This window comes from Amblyomma mixtum, chromosome 2, assembly GCF_055824585.1.
Source record: "Amblyomma mixtum isolate Tamu chromosome 2, ASM5582458v1, whole genome shotgun sequence".
Classification (NCBI taxonomy): domain Eukaryota; kingdom Metazoa; phylum Arthropoda; class Arachnida; order Ixodida; family Ixodidae; genus Amblyomma; species Amblyomma mixtum.
Window position 1 is genome coordinate 302,562,899 of NC_143013.1, and position 19,983 is coordinate 302,582,881.

Genomic DNA, 19,983 nt, shown 5'->3' on the forward strand with positions numbered 1-19,983 from the left:
TCCGGAGCAATGTCTCCCAACTAACCTTTAATTTATCTGCCGCCTGCCTCGGTAAGCAGTTTGCACACAATCCGGTGGGCGGGTTGTGATGACGCCACAAGTTCACGTGGCTTAGGCGGCCCACCTAAATAGGTTGCTTCCCTTTGAAATTTTCGCTCACTTCGCCGACGATGAGCCGCAAAGACAAAGCGGCTGCGCACCGGTGAGGAGAGCTCGCCCTTCACCAAATTGCGATAAGCGTGTTAGATAAACTAGCATCTTTTCTTCGTGTTCCTTGCCTCCGCATGACGGCCATTACGACGTCAGCGCAAGCCATCTCTATTCAAATCAAACCAAATATTTAGACTTAAGAGCTCCTGGGCAGCTGCTATTTTTTAAAGCCATAGAGTGGGCACATCGGTTGTTTATAATGCTTCTTTTGGTGCTGCTATTTTTCTTGTTTACATTCTTCATCTCATATTCTGCGCAGTTTCATAAGCCGGGGAATGTATAGATAACCGCGCGCGGTCTAAGTGCAGGACTTGAGGCCATAACGTCGATGACGGCAGACACGAAAGCCAGGATAGTTTACCACATAACTTCTACCGCATTCAAAACAAACAAGCAACGATGGAAGGCCTCTTCCAGCGGCGGTAGCAGCAGCAGCAAAAGGAGCAACGGACGCAGACTGACCTCTAAATCTGATCTGAGCCCGGAAGTGGAGGGGTAATCAAAGAGTGGCGTGCGATAAATATTTTTCCTTCTTACTCCGGGCTCCTACTATTAGGGCTGATGAACCGCAGCGCACTCAAGCTTTCGCGTTGTTCTCTACCTTTCTTCTTCCAACCCCTCTCGCTCTCTCGATCCACTCAGTCACCCGTCGTTACCCTTGTCGTCCAAGGTCGAAACCCTCGGTACATCGCGGACGTTCTCATAGCATTTCCCCAGAGTTCCCCGCCTACTGCCGTGGCCACTGTCGCTCCCCCATTTTTTCCCCAGGATATTTTCGCCTGCTCCAGTGATCACAGCCGGTGAAAGCAACGAGTGCTATGCTGCACACTGTACGCCGGCACCCAGAGCAGTGCTCGACGCGCCAGAGTCCGAAAGGCAAAAGGCGACTGAACGCCGTCCCGAGCTGCGGCCCGCGTGTGCCAAGCTCCTCGGCTGGCGTCCGTGATCGTGGCCGTGCCAGACGCCAACAAAAGACGGACCACACCGGCGCCTCCGCTGGGAGCAAGAAGCGGAGGAGGAGGAGGGGTAGGCCATACACACAGGCGCGAACGATGCGAGATTGGGGGAAAGGCAGAAGGCGAAGCCCACTGAAAGAGATAGAGAGAGAAAGACTCGGGGAGGTCGGTTCTCCAGACAAGACGAGCAAGAGACAAAGAGAACGTGGAAGACAAGACCCTTGAACAGGGCTCAAAGCAAGGAGGATAAAAGAGCAGACGCAAGAGCCGAGTAAAGAAGGCTAAGCGGAGAAAAGCAGCAGCAGCAAAAGCAGCGGCACTTGCCGAACTCGGTCTAAATTTAGCACCGCCCTTCCCGAAAACTGCCGCTTTTTCTTCTTTCGCTCTGTCCGCTACGTCAGCGATGACGTCACCGCTAACAAGGACGAACACGAACGGACGGGCCGCGCTCTAGATTTCTGTGCGCGCCCATCGTCCTCGGCCAGGAACCCTGTTCTCGCCTCGGCGGCATTGTTCGAGCTGACCCGGCTCGCATTTGGGTTGGGAGCTCTATCCCTGACTGTCTGCACGTATATCTTTTGTTTGCCGCGGCCCCGGCCGCAGCGGTGTCTGCGCGTTTAGCCTGAAGCCCCATAAAAACGTTCACGCTGCTTGTGTTTCGATGCGCACTGTAACAACACGAAGGCCGAGCTGTTTGCGGAGGAAGCATTTGAGACAAGAGCTTTTCTTACCTTTGAATCCCCTATTTGGACTCCTAAAGAGAGCCTTCTGGAATGTATTAGTCGCTAGCGCATTCATTAGCGTCTGCCTTTCTTTCTGCGCCGTCTCTTGTGCAATTCTTATGTTCTAAATCATGCCGTCAGGAGGCAAAATGCTTATTTAAAACACATTTCGGTCGTTCTAGACATGTGTTTTGCCCTCTGTAGCTCCTCATCTTCGTTAACTGAATCCTAAACGCAGCAAGTTATGAGCTAGTGCAGTGTCGATGTGAGTAGCGTCCTGCTTCATAAATGTTGTCTCTCTCTCTTTTTTTTTTTTGCCTTTTGCAGCGAAACATTGCTTCATTGTCGGAAGCAATTCACTCCTTACGCGACACTGCGAATGAATTTTGGCCATTTTATTGCAGCAGTACTCAATCTCCGGAAAGGATGCCGTGCAAAATAGTTACAGGAGTAAGCGGTTAACGCGGAGCACTGTGAATTGCAAAAGTATCATCAGTATAAAAAGTCGCAATTGTACTCGTAAAACGCAAAGCATACGCAACTTGTGCCGTCAGAATCACATGAAATTTCTACATTGAAGTTGAAGACGTCTGGCACGTATTATTCGCCCACATTGAAATTAGTACATTTTCTTTCGTATTTACACTACGTAGAACCTGTAGAAATGCAAAGCATTTTTTGCTTGTAAAGCTGGCTTCTTTCCTTACATTTATGCGAAAGACAAAGCCGACTTTACAAAATAAAAACTATATTCATTGTGTATGAAGAGGCGAAGGAGGTTATGAAGAAAGCACGGTACTTTTTTAAATCGAATCGATTATGAATAGTAGAGCTTTGCTACCGAATCGAATACAAATAGTGCGGCTAAAAACCAAATCGACTATGAATCGAATATTTTTACTATTATTCGGTACTTGTGGGAGTATTCGTACGAAACGAATACTCTTGCGACATCGCTAAATGCAAGCTGCGGTGCTGCAGCACAGCGCTACTACTTATGGTGTCGAGCCTATAACTGTCAAAAGATTCAACACATAGCCAGAGTACAGGATACGCAGTACGAAGTCAGTACATTAACTCTGTGACCATGAACTGTATGATGAACTTACCTACAAAGAAGTGCCGTATCTTATTAGATAAGAAGGGAAAGAGTTACGTATAAGTCACGGATTTCGAGATCGGGCATCAAGTTAGGGTTTGGTAAACCTACTTGAGCCGAGCCGTGTCGCCTAATCTTGGAGGCCATTCATGACCATATGAACGCCCTCACATGAACGAAGCGCGTCGTGCAACTGAACCCTGCTTCCCACGCAGACCGATAGCGACTAGAAGCTGTTCTTTAAGCAGACACAAAAGAAAACTGCGCCCACCAGCCTTATTCAAAATTTGTGGCAGTTCTTTGAAACCTATTCTGAAACTTAAAAAAAAAAATCGATTCGTTTCGAATAATTTTCAAAATTCACTATTTGATTCGTTGAGAAAATCTAATGGGATGAGAATCGATTCGCGATTAAAAGTTTCAAATGTTCGCACACACCTAGAAGAAAAGAAAGGTGTTGTAACTATCTCTCACTGTGTGGTGGTGGTGGAAAACGTTTATTTGCTCTATTTTACACTTTTTTTTTTTTTTGCGGCTTCAGATGGTGTCTTCCATCTTCACTGCAGGGTCGGTTCCCCTAGTCCAGGGCTCCGCTGAGGGTAGCTGCCCTGCGTGCACGCCTTACTGGTCCTTGCTGGACTTTCAGGGTATCGCTGGATAGCACCCTCTCCCACTGCTCCGCACTCCGTTTTTCTATTATGGCTAGCTCGTCTATTTTCTGGCAAGCCCATGTGGTATGGTATAGGGTTGGTTTGTCTCCACTCCACGGGCACTCGCTCTTGTACTGCGTGGGCCAGATTTTACTTAGCATGTTTAGGCACGGGAATGCTCCCGTTTGTAACTGTCGCCATGCTACGGCGTCTTCTCTATTGAGTTGTTTGTGTGGGGGCGGGTATTTTCGTCTGATCCCTATGTAGTAGTTTAGCATTTCTGTATAGCTTTGGGCTACCGGCTCGGGTTCCTCAGCGGGGTCGGGAATGTTGGATGCTCGGTTTGTTGCGTACCCTCGAGATACCCTATCCGCCTCCTGATTTCCCGTAATGTCGGTATGTCCCGGCACCCAAACTATCGTGTGTTTGGCCTGGTTGTTTTCGGTACTGTGTGTTCAGCGCGCTGTGTGGTAAGGAAAGGTAGAAATTAAAAGCGGGGTTGCAGAAAGAAACCGGTGCATAGCCTCCGTTTAAAATTAAAGATACCAAAGGTCTGCTTTTAATTCGTGTAGTGGGGCTACTGTTGAAGTCCCAACATTTAGAGGGACTAGGAGGAAAGTTCCCCTAACATTGAAGAGATTTAGAACGCTGGAGATGCATAGCAGGCAACACAGCTTATCACTGAAAAGTGTGTACTTTTGACAAAAGCTGTACACGCCGCTACAGTGGTGTCTGAATGCGATGCGAATTGTGCACGGCAGAGTAATTTCCCACTCGAGAAGAGTAACAAACCGAAAACGCGCACTGCAGATACGAGGGCAACTTATGGTGTTATGTCATTCTTTTCGCGTCATACGCTCACAAAAAAGGAGCTGTCCGCAACATTCACCTTTTGCGTTCTCTTGACAATCACAAATGAGGTCATAGGCGAATACTTTAATTCGCGCGTATATTAAAACACATACGCGCACACTGACGGAGCTGAATGGATATAATTCGTTTGCTCGTTCATTAACTGGTGCTCATTCAGTCATCTGTTCGCCGCCTCATTCTTTCGTTCATATCTTCCTTCGTTGGGTAGTGAGTTACTTATAGCCGGACACAAGTCAACAAAAAGAGGCTTTTTCTCGTCAAAGGACCCACTTCCATAATAGCTTCGGCCGATTCTCATGAACCTGCTAGCGGAAGTATCATGACAATGCAGGGGGCGGTACGACAATGCAGGGAGGAGAACTATCCCCTACTATGAAGGGAGGGGACTGTCCCCTTTCATCTGCCATTCCCTGCATTCTCACACTAGCAGATTTATGAGAATCGGCTGGCGCCATAGGCTGGAAGGCAGTCCTTTGACGGGGAAAAGCTGTTTTTTCGTGGCCTGTATCCGACTATAGTTAGTTTGCTTGTTGTTTGTTTGTTTGTTTGTTTGTTTGTTTGTTTGTTTGTTGGTTTGTTTGTTTGTTGGTTTGCTTGTTTGTTTGTTTGTTTTTTGTTTGTTTGTTGAATGCACTCAATGCAAGATAAAAGTTCCTCATGGCTAAGGCGGCGAAATTTCACTGTAAGCGTCACCCTTTCGCTCTGCAGGGTACGGCAACATCGCGCCCAAGACCGCTCAGGGCAAGGTCGTGACCATCCTGTACGCCATCGTGGGCATCCCGCTGATGCTTCTGTGCCTGTCCAACATTGGCGACGCAATGGCGCAGAGCTTCAAGTTCTCCTACCGCTACATCTGTTGCTCCATCTGTCACCGCAAGGCCGTCCAGAGGGTGAGCACTGCTGCAGAACCGTGACATGACAGCTGCGGGGCGAAACCTGGGCTGGTAGTGAGACCCAGGCCGCACTTACCGAGCTGCCTTTTGCGACCAATCATTAACTTCCCTTCCACCTGCCACGGTGGGTAGGTTGCTCACAATCCGATGGCAGGCGGCCCACCTGCCAGCTAGGCTGCTTCTCTGGAGATTTTTCGTGGGTTTTTTTGCTCACGTTCAACGACGCCGATGCTGACGACAACGCCGGCTTATCTGCGACACGGGCTGTATAACGCTATCGCGTTTAAAACTATCACTGTTTATGCTAAGACGAATTTTAACTTGAACGCTGGGTAAAAAAAAAAAAAAAAACCTTCCCCCTGACCGATGCAAACGATTCACAGTACAGTCGTGAGCAGTGCGAGGGGGAACAAAGTTTGAACTTTAAATAATGGAATACTAGTGTGATTACACGTCAATATTGCGATGGGTAAACCCGGACCAAGATCTTGTGATGCTTTGTAGGTTTGTGCCAAGGAAAATAAATAAAAATAAATAAAAAATATCTGCGACTTTTATTCGAACGCGTGGTGGCGCGAACAGATCAGCTTCGCTGGCCAATGCGCGAGACCACTAGGCTGTCGAAGCAGCCGAACATGCCTCGTGTTCGCACTGTCCTGGGCATTGCACATAGTCTTCATCATCAACTAATACTACTATCAAACTAATATTCGCGCTTTGAGCTATGTGGCGGCCGGGACAGAGAGATGTACGCTGCACGTGCTGGCGTGGACAACTGTGTGATAGAAACACGACACTAGAGCAATATACGTTGGCGTTGACAACATTGCTGCAGAAACGCGGCACTGGAACATATGGGCCGCAGACGTACTTACATTGGGTAAATTGGCATTGGCGATGAAAAATTTGCATAATATTTCGTAACTTCAGGGCAGAAAAACTCTAGCACAATATTTTTTGAACCAACAGATGCAAATGAAGTGTGTTCTCTCTTTTTGAGTTTAAATAATTCTCATAGTGTTGATGCCGATGGTATACAAATAAGACCCGTGAAGTATGTGATACGTATAATCAGCCCCATTCTAGCGCACATTTTTAATCTCTGCATTTCTACCGCTGTTTTTCCAACAAAAATGCAAGTCGCCCGTGTGATAGCCTTATATAAGAAAGGTGATAAAAATGATGTATCTAACTACAGACCGGTGTCAATTCTTCCTGCCTTCTCGAAAGGTCTAGAGAAAATCATCCTAGATAGAATATCGCGCTTCTGCAGCAAGCATAATATTATAACTACTTCGCAATATGGTTTTAGAAGGGACAGGTCTACAGAGCTGGCGCTGTTGGACCATAAGGAATATATTCTAAAACAGTTTGAAGAGAAATGTATTGTTATGGGTATTTTTGTTGATTTTAGCCAAGCCTTCGATTATATTAGTCACACTATCCTTTTTGAAAAATTGCATCATTATGGTATACGGGGACATGTTTTGGCTCTGCTCAAAAGTTACCTATCAAATAGATTTCAATATGTCGACATAAATGGTCTCATTTCTCACAGCAAAAAAATAATTTCAGGAGTCCCACAGGGTAGCATTTTAGGCCCTGTCCTATTTAATTTGTACATTAATGATATTGTACACATCTGCTCAGATACCAAGTTCGTTATATATGCCGACGATACGAGTGCTTTGGTGTCATCACGCTCTGAAGCTGAAGGAATTACTAAAGCAAATAATGTTCTGCGCAAATTGGACTCGTGGACTTCCAGCAATCATTTAAAACTTAACGCAAACAAAACAAAGGTGGTAATTTTTCGACCCAAAAGTAAACAAATTTCGTTACAAGGAACCGTAATGCTTAGATCCGCAGCCATTGATGTGGTAGATACTGTCAAGGTGTTAGGGGTATATTTTAATTCAACTTTACAATGGAATAATCATGTAAATAGTATAATCAGCAAACTGAGCTGCATAACTGGAATTTTAAATCGCAACCGCTATACTCTTCCAAAAAAAGTTAAACTAATGGTCTATAACGCTCTCTTTGTCTCCCACCTAAACTACTCTCATTTAGTCTGGGGAACAACAACAAAAACTAATCTGTTGAAGCTTGAAAGGCTACAGAAAAAAATAGTACGAATAATTGAAAACGTTGAATACACAGCACCTTCTTCACATATCTTTGCTTCGCTTAATTTATTAAAAGTAAGAAATATATACGAATACAAATTATGCAGGCAGTACCGTTTAAGCGTCCAACGAAAGAGTACAGTTTTTACTGAAATGGCAGAATTAAGGCCCAATTATCCCACCTACAGCACCAGAACTCCAGAACGATGGAAAATTCCAAAATGTCGCACTGCCTATGGACAACAAACACTCCGGTATAATCTTCCGCGATTATTGAATGCTGCAGAAAAAGAAGCCGCTGATGTATCCAATATGTCTCTTCCAAATATGTACAAATATTTTGCTACTCATACTTTTCTTTTTTTGTGTGAATGAACGCACAGATCTATCCTTATGTTCAATTGTTTATGTTCGACTGTTTATGTTCGACTGTTTATTGTTCGACTGTTTATTGCCCCACTCTGCTGCTGTATACACTGTAAGGAGGCGGAGGATTTTTCAAGCCGCAAATGTACGGCTTTTCCCTCCGCCTCCTTCCACTTCTTTGTGGAGAATAAAACTTGTATGTATGTATGTATGTATGTATGTATGTATGTATGTATGTATGTATGTATGTATGTATGTATGTATGTATGTATGTATGTATGTATGTATGTATGTATGTATGTATGCTCAGCAATGCTAAACCGCCAGACATTCCTTAAATGAAAATATGTAACAAGCAGTTTTTTTTAAACTAGTTTTCCTCTAATAACTAGTTTTCCTCAAAGTCATAATCAAACTCAGTGAGGAAATAACCAGAAAACTCAATTCTGAGCGAAGAGTTTGTTCCCTCTCATAATGTCTGCGACTGTACCTGGCCGCTTGCGGTAGCTTAGCATTGTCTTGTTTGCTTAGTGAGTGAGTGAGTGAGTGAGTGAGTGAGTGAGTGAGTGAGTGAGTGAGTGAGTGTGTGAGTGAGTGAGTGAGTGAGTGAGTGAGTGTGTGAGTGAGTGAGTGAGTGAGTGAGTGTGTGAGTGAGTGAGTGAGTGTGTGAGTGAGTGAGTGAGTGTGTGAGTGAGTGAGTGAGTGTGTGAGTGAGTGAGTGAGTGTGTGAGTGAGTGAGTGAGTGTGTGAGTGAGTGAGTGAGTGAGTGTGTGAGTGAGTGTGTGAGTGAGTGAGTGAGTGTGTGAGTGAGTGAGTGAGTGTGTGAGTGAGTGAGTGAGTGAGTGTGTGAGTGAGTGAGTGAGTGAGTGAGTGAGTGAGTGAGTGTGTGAGTGAGTGAGTGAGTGAGTGAGTGAGTGTGTGAGTGAGTGAGTGTGTGAGTGAGTGAGTGAGTGAGTGAGTGTGTGAGTGAGTGAGTGAGTTGAGTGAGTGAGTGAGTGAGTGAGTGTGTGAGTGAGTGAGTGAGTGAGTGTGTGAGTGAGTGAGTGAGTGAGTGTGTGAGTGAGTGAGTGAGTGAGTGTGTGAGTGAGTGAGTGAGTGAGTGTGTGAGTGAGTGAGTGAGTGAGTGTGTGAGTGAGTGAGTGAGTGAGTGAGTGTGTGAGTGAGTGAGTGAGTGAGTGAGTGTGTGAGTGAGTGAGTGAGTGTGTGAGTGAGTGTGTGAGTGAGTGTGTGAGTGAGTGAGTGAGTGAGTGAGTGTGTGAGTGAGTGAGTGAGTGAGTGAGTGAGTGTGTGAGTGAGTGAGTGAGTGAGTGTGTGAGTGAGTGAGTGAGTGAGTGTGTGAGTGAGTGAGTGAGTGAGTGAGTGAGTGAGTGAGTGAGTGAGTGAGTGTGTGAGTGAGTGAGTGTGTGAGTGAGTGAGTGAGTGAGTGAGTGTGTGAGTGAGTGAGTGTGTGAGTGAGTGAGTGAGCGAGTGTGTGAGTGAGTGAGTGAGTGAGTGTGTGAGTGAGTGAGTATGTGAGTGAGTGAGTGAGTGTGTGAGTGAGTGAGTGAGTGAGTGTGTGAGTGAGTGAGTGAGTGAGTGAGTGTGTGAGTGAGTGAGTGAGTGAGTGAGTGTGTGAGTGAGTGAGTGAGTGAGTGTGTGAGTGAGTGAGTGAGTGAGTGAGTGTGTGAGTGAGTGAGTGAGTGAGTGTGTGAGTGAGTGTGTGAGTGAGTGAGTTGAGTGAGTGAGTGAGTGAGTGAGTGTGTGAGTGAGTGAGTGAGTGAGTGTGTGAGTGAGTGAGTGAGTGTGTGAGTGAGTGTGTGAGTGAGTGAGTTGAGTGAGTGAGTGAGTGTGTGAGTGAGTGAGTGAGTGTGTGAGTGAGTGAGTGTGTGAGTGAGTGAGTGAGTGAGTGTGTGAGTGAGTGAGTGAGTGAGTGTGTGAGTGAGTGTGTGAGTGAGTGTGTGAGTGAGTGTGTGAGTGAGTGAGTGAGTGAGTGAGTGTGTGAGTGAGTGAGTGTGTGAGTGAGTGAGTGTGTGAGTGAGTGAGTGAGTGAGTGAGTGTGTGAGTGAGTGAGTGAGTGTGTGAGTGAGTGAGTGAGTGAGTGAGTGTGTGTGTGAGTGAGTGAGTGAGTGTGTGAGTGAGTGAGTATGTGAGTGAGTGAGTGAGTGTGTGAGTGAGTGATTGAGTGTGTGAGTGAGTGTGTGAGTGAGTGAGTATGTGAGTGAGTGAGTGAGTGAGTGAGTGTGTGAGTGAGTGAGTGAGTGATTGTGTGAGTGAGTGAGTGAGTGTGTGAGTGAGTGAGTGAGTGAGTGAGTGTGTGAGTGAGTGAGTGTGAGTGAGTGAGTGAGTGTGTGAGTGAGTGAGTGAGTGAGTGTGTGAGTGAGTGAGTGAGTGTGTGAGTGAGTGTGTGAGTGAGTGTGTGAGTGAGTGAGTGTGTGAGTGAGTGAGTGAGTGAGTGTGTGAGTGAGTGAGTGAGTGAGTGTGTGAGTGAGTGAGTGAGTGAGTGTGTGAGTGAGTGAGTGAGTGAGTGTGTGAGTGAGTGAGTGAGTGTGTGAGTGAGTGAGTGAGTGTGTGAGTGAGTGAGTGAGTGTGTGAGTGAGTGTGTGAGTGAGTGAGTGTGTGAGTGAGTGAGTGAGTGAGTGTGTGAGTGAGTGAGTGAGTGAGTGTGTGAGTGAGTGAGTGAGTGAGTGAGTGTGTGAGTGAGTGTGTGAGTGAGTGAGTGAGTGAGTGTGTGAGTGAGTGAGTGAGTGTGTGAGTGAGTGAGTGAGTGAGTGTGTGAGTGAGTGAGTGAGTGTGTGAGTGAGTGAGTGAGTGTGTGAGTGAGTGAGTGAGTGAGTGAGTGAGTGTGTGAGTGAGTGAGTGTGTGAGTGAGTGAGTGAGTGTGTGAGTGAGTGAGTGAGTGTGTGAGTGAGTGAGTGTGTGAGTGAGTGAGTATGTGAGTGAGTGAGTGAGTGAGTGTGTGAGTGAGTGAGTGAGTGATTGTGTGAGTGAGTGAGTGAGTGTGTGAGTGAGTGAGTGAGTGAGTGAGTGTGTGAGTGAGTGAGTGTGAGTGAGTGAGTGAGTGTGTGAGTGAGTGAGTGAGTGAGTGAGTGAGTGAGTGTGTGAGTGAGTGAGTGAGTGTGTGAGTGAGTGTGTGAGTGAGTGTGTGAGTGAGTGAGTGTGTGAGTGAGTGAGTGAGTGAGTGAGTGTGTGAGTGAGTGAGTGAGTGAGTGTGTGAGTGAGTGAGTGAGTGAGTGTGTGAGTGAGTGAGTGAGTGTGTGAGTGAGTGAGTGAGTGTGTGAGTGAGTGAGTGAGTGAGTGTGTGAGTGAGTGAGTTGAGTGAGTGAGTGAGTGAGTGAGTGTGTGAGTGAGTGAGTGAGTGAGTGTGTGAGTGAGTGAGTGAGTGAGTGTGTGAGTGAGTGAGTGTGTGAGTGAGTGTGTGAGTGAGTGAGTGAGTGAGTGTGTGAGTGAGTGAGTGAGTGAGTGTGTGAGTGAGTGAGTGAGTGAGTGTGTGAGTGAGTGAGTGAGTGAGTGTGTGAGTGAGTGTGTGAGTGAGTGTGTGAGTGAGTGAGTGAGTGAGTGTGTGAGTGAGTGTGTGAGTGAGTGAGTGAGTGAGTGTGTGAGTGAGTGAGTGAGTGAGTGAGTGTGTGAGTGAGTGAGTGTGTGAGTGAGTGTGTGAGTGAGTGAGTGAGTGAGTGTGTGAGTGAGTGAGTGAGTGAGTGAGTGTGTGAGTGAGTGAGTGAGTGTGTGAGTGAGTGAGTGAGTGAGTGAGTGAGTGTGTGAGTGAGTGAGTATGTGAGTGAGTGAGTGAGTGAGTGTGTGAGTGAGTGAGTGAGTGAGTGAGTGAGTGTGTGAGTGAGTGAGTGAGTGAGTGTGTGAGTGAGTGAGTGAGTGAGTGAGTGTGTGAGTGAGTGAGTGAGTGAGTGAGTGAGTGTGTGAGTGAGTGAGTGAGTGTGTGAGTGAGTGAGTGAGTGTGTGAGTGAGTGAGTGAGTGAGTGTGTGAGTGAGTGAGTGAGTGAGTGTGTGAGTGAGTGAGTTGAGTGAGTGAGTGAGTGAGTGAGTGTGTGAGTGAGTGAGTGAGTGAGTGTGTGAGTGAGTGAGTGAGTGAGTGAGTGAGTGAGTGAGTGAGTGTGTGAGTGAGTGAGTGAGTGAGTGTTTGAGTGAGTGAGTGAGTGTGTGAGTGAGTGAGTGAGTGAGTGTGTGAGTGAGTGAGTGAGTGAGTGTGTGAGTGAGTGAGTGAGTGAGTGTGTGAGTGAGTGAGTGAGTGTGTGAGTGAGTGTGTGAGTGAGTGTGTGAGTGAGTGAGTGAGTGAGTGAGTGTGTGAGTGAGTGAGTGAGTGAGTGAGTGAGTGTGTGAGTGAGTGAGTGAGTGAGTGAGTGTGTGAGTGAGTGAGTGAGTGAGTGTGTGAGTGAGTGAGTGAGTGAGTGTGTGAGTGAGTGAGTGAGTGAGTGTGTGAGTGAGTGAGTGAGTGAGTGTGTGAGTGAGTGAGTGAGTGAGTGTGTGAGTGTGTGAGTGAGTGAGTGAGTGTGTGAGTGAGTGAGTGAGTGAGTGAGTGTGTGAGTGAGTGAGTGAGTGAGTGAGTGTGTGAGTGAGTGAGTGTGTGAGTGAGTGAGTGTGTGAGTGAGTGAGTGAGTGAGTGTGTGAGTGAGTGAGTGAGTGAGTGAGTGAGTGTGTGAGTGAGTGAGTATGTGAGTGAGTGAGTGAGTGAGTGTGTGAGTGAGTGAGTGAGTGAGTGAGTGTGTGAGTGAGTGAGTGAGTGAGTGAGTGTGTGAGTGAGTGAGTGAGTGAGTGTGTGAGTGAGTGAGTGAGTGAGTGAGTGAGTGTGTGAGTGAGTGAGTGAGTGTGTGAGTGAGTGAGTGAGTGAGTGAGTGTGTGAGTGAGTGTGTGAGTGAGTGAGTTGAGTGAGTGAGTGAGTGTGTGAGTGAGTGAGTGAGTGAGTGAGTGTGTGAGTGAGTGAGTGAGTGAGTGTGTGAGTGAGTGAGTGAGTGTGTGAGTGAGTGAGTGAGTGTGTGAGTGAGTGTGTGAGTGAGTGAGTGAGTGTGTGAGTGAGTGAGTGAGTGAGTGAGTGTGTGAGTGAGTGAGTGAGTGAGTGTGTGAGTGAGTGAGTGTGTGAGTGAGTGAGTGAGTGAGTGTGTGAGTGAGTGTGTGAGTGAGTGAGTGAGTGAGTGAGTGTGTGAGTGAGTGAGTGTGTGAGTGAGTGAGTGAGTGTGTGAGTGAGTGAGTGAGTGAGTGTGTGAGTGAGTGTGTGAGTGAGTGAGTGAGTGAGTGAGTGTGTGAGTGAGTGAGTGAGTGAGTGAGTGAGTGAGTGAGTGAGTGTGTGAGTGAGTGAGTGAGTGAGTGTGTGAGTGAGTGAGTGAGTGAGTGTGTGAGTGAGTGAGTGTGTGAGTGAGTGAGTATGTGAGTGAGTGAGTGAGTGAGTGTGTGAGTGAGTGATTGAGTGTGTGAGTGAGTGTGTGAGTGAGTGAGTATGTGAGTGAGTGAGTGAGTGAGTGAGTGTGTGAGTGAGTGAGTGAGTGAGTGATTGTGTGAGTGAGTGAGTGAGTGAGTGTGTGAGTGAGTGAGTGAGTGAGTGAGTGTGTGAGTGAGTGAGTGTGTGAGTGAGTGAGTGAGTGAGTGTGTGAGTGAGTGAGTGAGTGAGTGAGTGAGTGAGTGAGTGTGTGAGTGAGTGAGTGAGTGAGTGAGTGTGTGAGTGAGTGTGTGAGTGAGTGTGTGAGTGAGTGAGTGAGTGTGTGAGTGAGTGAGTGAGTGAGTGAGTGAGTGAGTGTGTGAGTGAGTGAGTGAGTGAGTGTGTGAGTGAGTGAGTGAGTGAGTGTGTGAGTGAGTGAGTGAGTGTGTGAGTGAGTGAGTGAGTGAGTGTGTGAGTGAGTGAGTGAGTGAGTGTGTGAGTGAGTGAGTGAGTGAGTGTGTGAGTGAGTGAGTGAGTGAGTGAGTGAGTGAGTGAGTGAGTGAGTGTGTGAGTGAGTGAGTGTGTGAGTGAGTGAGTATGTGAGTGAGTGAGTGAGTGTGTGAGTGAGTGAGTGAGTGAGTGAGTGAGTGAGTGTGTGAGTGAGTGAGTGAGTGAGTGAGTGAGTGAGTGAGTGAGTGAGTGAGTGAGTGAGTGTGTGAGTGAGTGAGTGAGTGAGTGAGTGAGTGTGTGAGTGAGTGAGTGAGTGAGTGTGTGAGTGAGTGAGTGAGTGTGTGAGTGAGTGAGTGAGTGAGTGTGTGAGTGAGTGAGTGAGTGAGTGAGTGAGTGAGTGAGTTGAGTGAGTGAGTGAGTGAGTGAGTGAGTGAGTGAGTGAGTGAGTGAGTGAGTGAGTGAGTGAGTGAGTGAGTGAGTGAGTGAGTGAGTTCGGCTAAGCGCTTTTAAATATAACTAAATTTCATTTCTTTCTCTATGTCTAACGCAGGCCAAAGGACGTTACCCGCGTAAAAATTTCCATCAGCAGCACCTGCAGCAGTATCCACAACAATTCCAGATGCAGCCTCGGTCAGTGGGCCGCAACGTGAGCCAAGGCGCAGGCGCAGCGCACGGTGAGAGCTCCGCCTTCGTTTCAGCATAGGCTTCGCAGTGTAAGAAAAAAAAGTAGCTGCAGTCACCGGCTGACTTAATTACTATAATATGAGAAAAAGACACACAGCTCTTAACAATTACTTATTACACGTCAAAGCAAGCTCAGTTGCGTTTGCGCTGGTGCATTTTCAAATGAAAAAGCAAAACACACCCTAGTATGAATAAAGACAACCAGAACTATGCAATATCGAGCAGCTTTTGGTTATTTGGTCCAGACGTTAGCGAGTTTTCTTTGACAATATCCAGTTGACCTGTCTCGCTTTTTTTCCGGCTCCTTGATTTCTTGCCGTGTATACTGCCGTACTTGCTAGTTGCTAGTTGCTAGCCTTCCAAGAGCATATATATTGCTGACGTCGTCGAAATTTGATCGCTGGTGAAGGAAAAGTAGACAATGAAACAAGAAAGCACTTCGATCACGTCACATTTGTCCCGTCGCACATCCTAGAGTTAACTTCCGACGCTTTAGTTAACTCACAGAAACATTCTTTACAACATTGTGGTGCTAACACTGTTGTACGCAGATACAACTAAAGTGATGTAGTGGATCGAAATTAGTTGCAGTATCGTCAAAAGGCCCGTGAGTGGCAAACAATTAGGGGTGTAATGGCTTAGCTGCCTAGAGGTTTTTGTTTTATTTTGTGAACTTGCTTCTAAATAGGATATTCGCATTCGGGCACAAGCAAACTACAGGACAAGTCGCTGTTCTCTGACATGTACATCATTCAAAAGTAGCACGCACCTCGTAAAACTGCGGTCACTTAAGAAACTCATACATCGCTATTAGCGCCTGCCTCCGGCTGGCAGCAACTTCAGGGCAGGAAGGACATAAGTGGAATTTGTCAGCGTACGAGGACCGTGACCGGACTTTTTTTGCTGGTAAAATTTTTGTTTTAAAATCACAGTATTGAGCAAGTTAGAAAACGGGAAGGTATTCGCGGTCGGCTCTCTTTTTACAGTACTGCAGGAAGAATATCGATATCAAGTAGAAAATTCTCTTGCGAAAGATAGTTCTCTGGTATTCGCCCAACCAAGCCCCTCTGATTTGTCTGGCCATGGCAGCAAAGCGTGACCGAGAGGGTAACGAGCAGTTTCAATGTCGACACGAATCACCTTCGGCCTTGGAGGAGCATCGAATAGTTGCTGGCACCACAGTGCTAAGACACAACTTGCCACGAAGCAAAGCTTAACCTGTCAGAGAATTCCTTAGAATGCTAGTAATTCTCTAGATTTCATATGCATCCTGGCGGGGCGGTATTGCAGGATCGTCGCTGGCCGCGCCTCCTAGCTACAAGGAACTGTCCACGTGCCGTCCGGCCGGCAGCGGAGGCGGCTATCACCCGTCATCGCGCCAGGCTCCGGGATCGGCGTCGAGCAGAAGGCAGGCTGACCTGGAGGCAGCCCGCGTGCCCATCATCAGCAACAAGTACGCGCTAGGGGAGGATGCCGGAGGTTCTGCGGCGTCACACGAATACAGGACGCCTCCCGCCCGAACAGGGTACGTCGCTTCCGCTTCACGCTGATGCGGAGTCAAGAAGAAACGGAGATGGAAACTGGAAGCGTATTCTGTAGAAATTATTTTGCCCATCCATTTTTTTCTCTTCCTTTTCAATGGGTAAGCATAGCCTCTGGTAGTGAAGGTGACGAACGGCATTGGTTCAACGGAGCTGATTCCTAGGGCACTTGGTTGATGAAGATGATGAAGATTGATGAAGATGTTATAGGCTGAATCGATTAAGACGTGAGACAAGAACTAACACGACGCTAATTTCCAACTGAATGCTATTAACAGCCCGAAGTCATATTCAGAAGCGAGCACACAAAATAAAAAGAAGAAAAGAACGCATGCTCGTCCTGGCGCAATTGGGAACGCTATTTCTTTAGGCAAAACGATTAACTGACACTAGGTACCCAATGACATCCAATAACGCCATTTCTTTATTTCTTTTTAGGTTCAGCGAGTTTATTGCAACGCGTGTGTACCCATCTTGTGCATCTACGTTGAAGCTCAAGGTTCTTTATCACGTCTATATTCTTTGTATCCATCCTTGACTTCGACTTGCAGTGATTTGAGCCGTCCATTGTGCCGCCTTGTTTCCTGTGATATTCTTGGTTGCTTCTCGTTCAATTTAAACACAGTGCGCCATTTTCTTTTTGCACCCACCCCTGTTACAACCCCTCTAAGGACCGACAGTATCTTTAAATAAATAGATCATAAATAAAGTATAAACTGACGCCACACATCAGTGTGAAATCAATCGATTACCCCTCCCCGACATCCCCGACTTGGGTTGCTTGCCATCAGCCCTGACCCCACAGGTGAAATTAGATCAGCCCACGATAAAGGCGCAAAATAATGATCCTTTGAATGAATTGTTTCAAAACACAGCCTGATAAAAATGAGTGCGAAGGCAGCTTTCAGAACATAACAGATGCATAAAATCTGTAGCTGGAGACAATATTCCAACAGTAGAAGGTCACTGAAACTTAAGGGCCGAAGCAGGATAGCTACGCTTTAGTGACATCAAGGCTGCACTCCCTTCATTCTGCGTGCTGGTTTTCTGTGCTTTTCACAACTTTCAAGCCGACGCTTCACACGATTCATTCGCAGTCACCGAAATGCACATCAGCCCTATCACTTGCTTGGTTCTGTATGGGCCGTCGTTCAGCCTGTATAGGCGGCTCATTTTGTGCAGACTGAACTGCTCTAACTCCTAACTATCATAAAAAAATTAAACTCCACGTGTTCCTCAACTTCCCGCAGTTATTCAGTGTTCACCAGTTGCTCAAGCATTTATTAATACGCGTATTATATCCATGTACCTTCCTTTTTCTTGAATCACTGCAGACGGCGCGCCTGGCGTGAAGATGGCGGCGAACTGGCAGACGACGAGTCCGTGAACGCGCTGGAAGACGACGACGACGAAGTGGGCGACGAAGAGGAAGACGAGGCCGTGGGTTCGGTGCCCATCTGGCTATGCTGCGCCATCGTAGTGGGCTACATCTGCGGCGGCGCCTGGCTATTCTATTCGTGGGAAGGCTGGGGCTACTTGGACAGCGCCTACTTCTGCTTCGTCACGCTCACCACCATCGGCTTCGGCGACCTGGTGCCTGGAACAGCTCTCTCCGACGACCAGACGGTCACGCTGGCCGTCTGCGCCGTCTACCTTCTGTTCGGCATGGCGCTGCTGGCCATGTCCTTCAACTTGGTCCAGGAAGAAGTGACCCGCTCAGTCAAGTGCGTCGGACGCAGGCTGGGGATAATTTCGGACAGGGACGACGACCGCTGACGTCGTGACAGAAAATGCGATGGACCAGCAATGTATACGGAACAAACGACGCTTCTCCCCCAAGTGGCACCACTTGGGAGGCTATAGAATGAGCGTGCGGAACGCTCAAGCGAAGTCTGAAGTCTATCAAAGACAGCGCACTAACATGGGCCGCATAAAGTTCTGTGGTCAACTAAGTGCTTGACATGCCCTGCAGAACGCGGCGATGGAAGTCTGGTTTCTTAAAAAAGAAAGACTGATAAGTGGCGGTAAATTAAGTCTGTATAGTATTCAGCCGTTATAGCTCGTTGTCATTAGACTCTGTCAGCGACAGGGTTGGTGGCGTATGTCCTGAACGACGACGCTAATCATCCGTAGCAGGAATCAAGCCGGCACTACGCCACCAGCGATTGTATGAGCTCGCTATCCACGTGGGCCGCACTAACGGACCGGAGCTGGAATAACAGCGTGCTTAAAGTATTGGTGCCTTGATATACGATAATTTTGGGTGAACTTTCCCTGGCGACATAAGGAGTGGGCTCCCTATTGTGAAAGGGGTGACGCGTGGAATTCTGTGAGAACACAACAGAACATATTTGCAGCATGCAAGTAAAGACGACGACTTGGCTGAGGTAGCTAAGACTAAACAGTTTGGGCGCTTACAGTTCCTTTCGCGGCGGCAGACTCGCCGCGGAAAGCAGTACAGGTGCCGTTTTACGCAATACGACTACGTAATGTGCCGCAGCACTCGGTGCTTTTTTTTATTCGGCATCTTTTGCTGTAGCGGGAGATAATCATGACAAACTGTGTCGCTGAGCAGAAAGGCTGGACACAGTCTCGCTTACCGGCACAGACGATGGGGGCTGCTATAAATCTCTGTTGTTACTGTGCGTTGTTCACAGTCACTGTGCATCTGAAGGAATGCCACGAAGGAATGAAGCTTCCCTTCTCGTACGAAGAACAGAAAGTGGCGAATTTCACAGGGGACTGCTGCGTCGACTGCCGAACTTGAACAAAGAATGCCCACCACCTTCAGTCAGTCCCAGCACCAACAGAGGAGAACGCACCTACGCTAGAAGAATAGCTGTTTTAACAATTCTTCTGGAAACGTGGCAAAAGGTGCAGCAGACTGATTCAGAGCAGCGCATGTGATTTTTGAGTGAATGCGTGATTAAACGGTGTGAGTGCAACTGGCAGCGAACTGCAAGATGCCAGGCGTTCACTCACGGAAATCTGTACGTGCGTGACAGAATGACATACCTGATATACCTCGTTGAAATAAGGTTCCTGCAAGTATCGTGAGACTTGGCAGAGACCGCAAAACTTTTCATTTTTCCCTTTTTGTGTTTGGTCCCCTTCGTGACATTCGTGGGCTCACAGCGTGCTGCGCACCGTCTACGGCGAAAGACGACTAGACAGAACTATTTTTACAGGAGTCGAGCTGTGTACATATTTCTAATAAAAAAGGACATCAGCTCACGATACCAACATTTTGCCCCAAACGAGTCGGAATGTGTGCGTTTTTTTTTAAATGCGCAAGCACTTACAGTAGCCATTCCCCCGCACTTAGCCGTTGTGTGTTTGTCTGTTTGTTTGTCCTTCTCTGTGTCTGTCTGAAGCCTGTTTTGTGGCAGGCTGCCCACCTGTGGCAGGCTGCAACATGTGACGTTTGGAAGACGCGATTTGAACGGGCGCCATTTATTGCTTGACTCCAGCGCGAGTGGCGTTTGACTACAGCAAGCACAAATGCCTATACCGCAGCCTGGTGACCAGAGGGCAGCATGCAGTGTGACATCAGGAATTTTAAGGGTGACGTGATTGACGCCCAGCAGGTGGCGTCATCATTGCACAAGGGCCGTTCAATTGAAATGACACCACGTTGAGTGCTGGACTCGCAGGAGTAACTCGAAGGAAAGAATAACTGTATACAGAGAAGGCCTACTAAAGATAAATACAAAGTTCCACATTTGACTACCATTTCTATCATCATAAGGAAATGGAAAGATGGCTCAAGCTTCCGGCGGGGGCTCTCCTGTAACGATTCAACATATGTCAAGCCGTTCACAATTATGAACAATTTGTATACCATTAAGAAAAGCTGAAATTCTTAATGCCTCGAATAAACAATATACAAAAAAAAGAAAGATAAGAGTACATAAAGCAGGAGGCCAACCTTGGTAATTTTCCCTGGTAATTTTTAATTCTGCTTGTAGCTATCCGCAGCTTTTGGTATATCAACAAAACTAACGGCACATTACTGAACATTCATTGTACTTCTTGGAGGAAAAACACAGCGCACTCCTAAGTCCGTGTC

At 47.2% G+C, this 19,983-nt stretch overlaps 1 protein-coding gene across 1 annotated transcript in view; it reads left to right on the forward strand.

Moving 5' to 3' along the window:
- Window positions 1-18,197, forward strand: part of LOC149364720 (potassium channel subfamily K member 18-like) — a 34,751-nt gene extending 16,554 nt beyond the window's left edge. The window contains exons 2-5 of the mRNA XM_089574661.1: window positions 5,219-5,400; window positions 14,240-14,363; window positions 15,664-15,898; window positions 17,249-18,197. Coding sequence (XP_089430787.1) covers window positions 5,219-5,400; window positions 14,240-14,363; window positions 15,664-15,898; window positions 17,249-17,690 — 983 coding nt within the window. The 3' untranslated portion in view covers window positions 17,691-18,197. The remainder of the gene's footprint in view (window positions 1-5,218; window positions 5,401-14,239; window positions 14,364-15,663; window positions 15,899-17,248) is intronic.
- The last annotated feature ends 1,786 nt before the right edge of the window (window positions 18,198-19,983 follow it).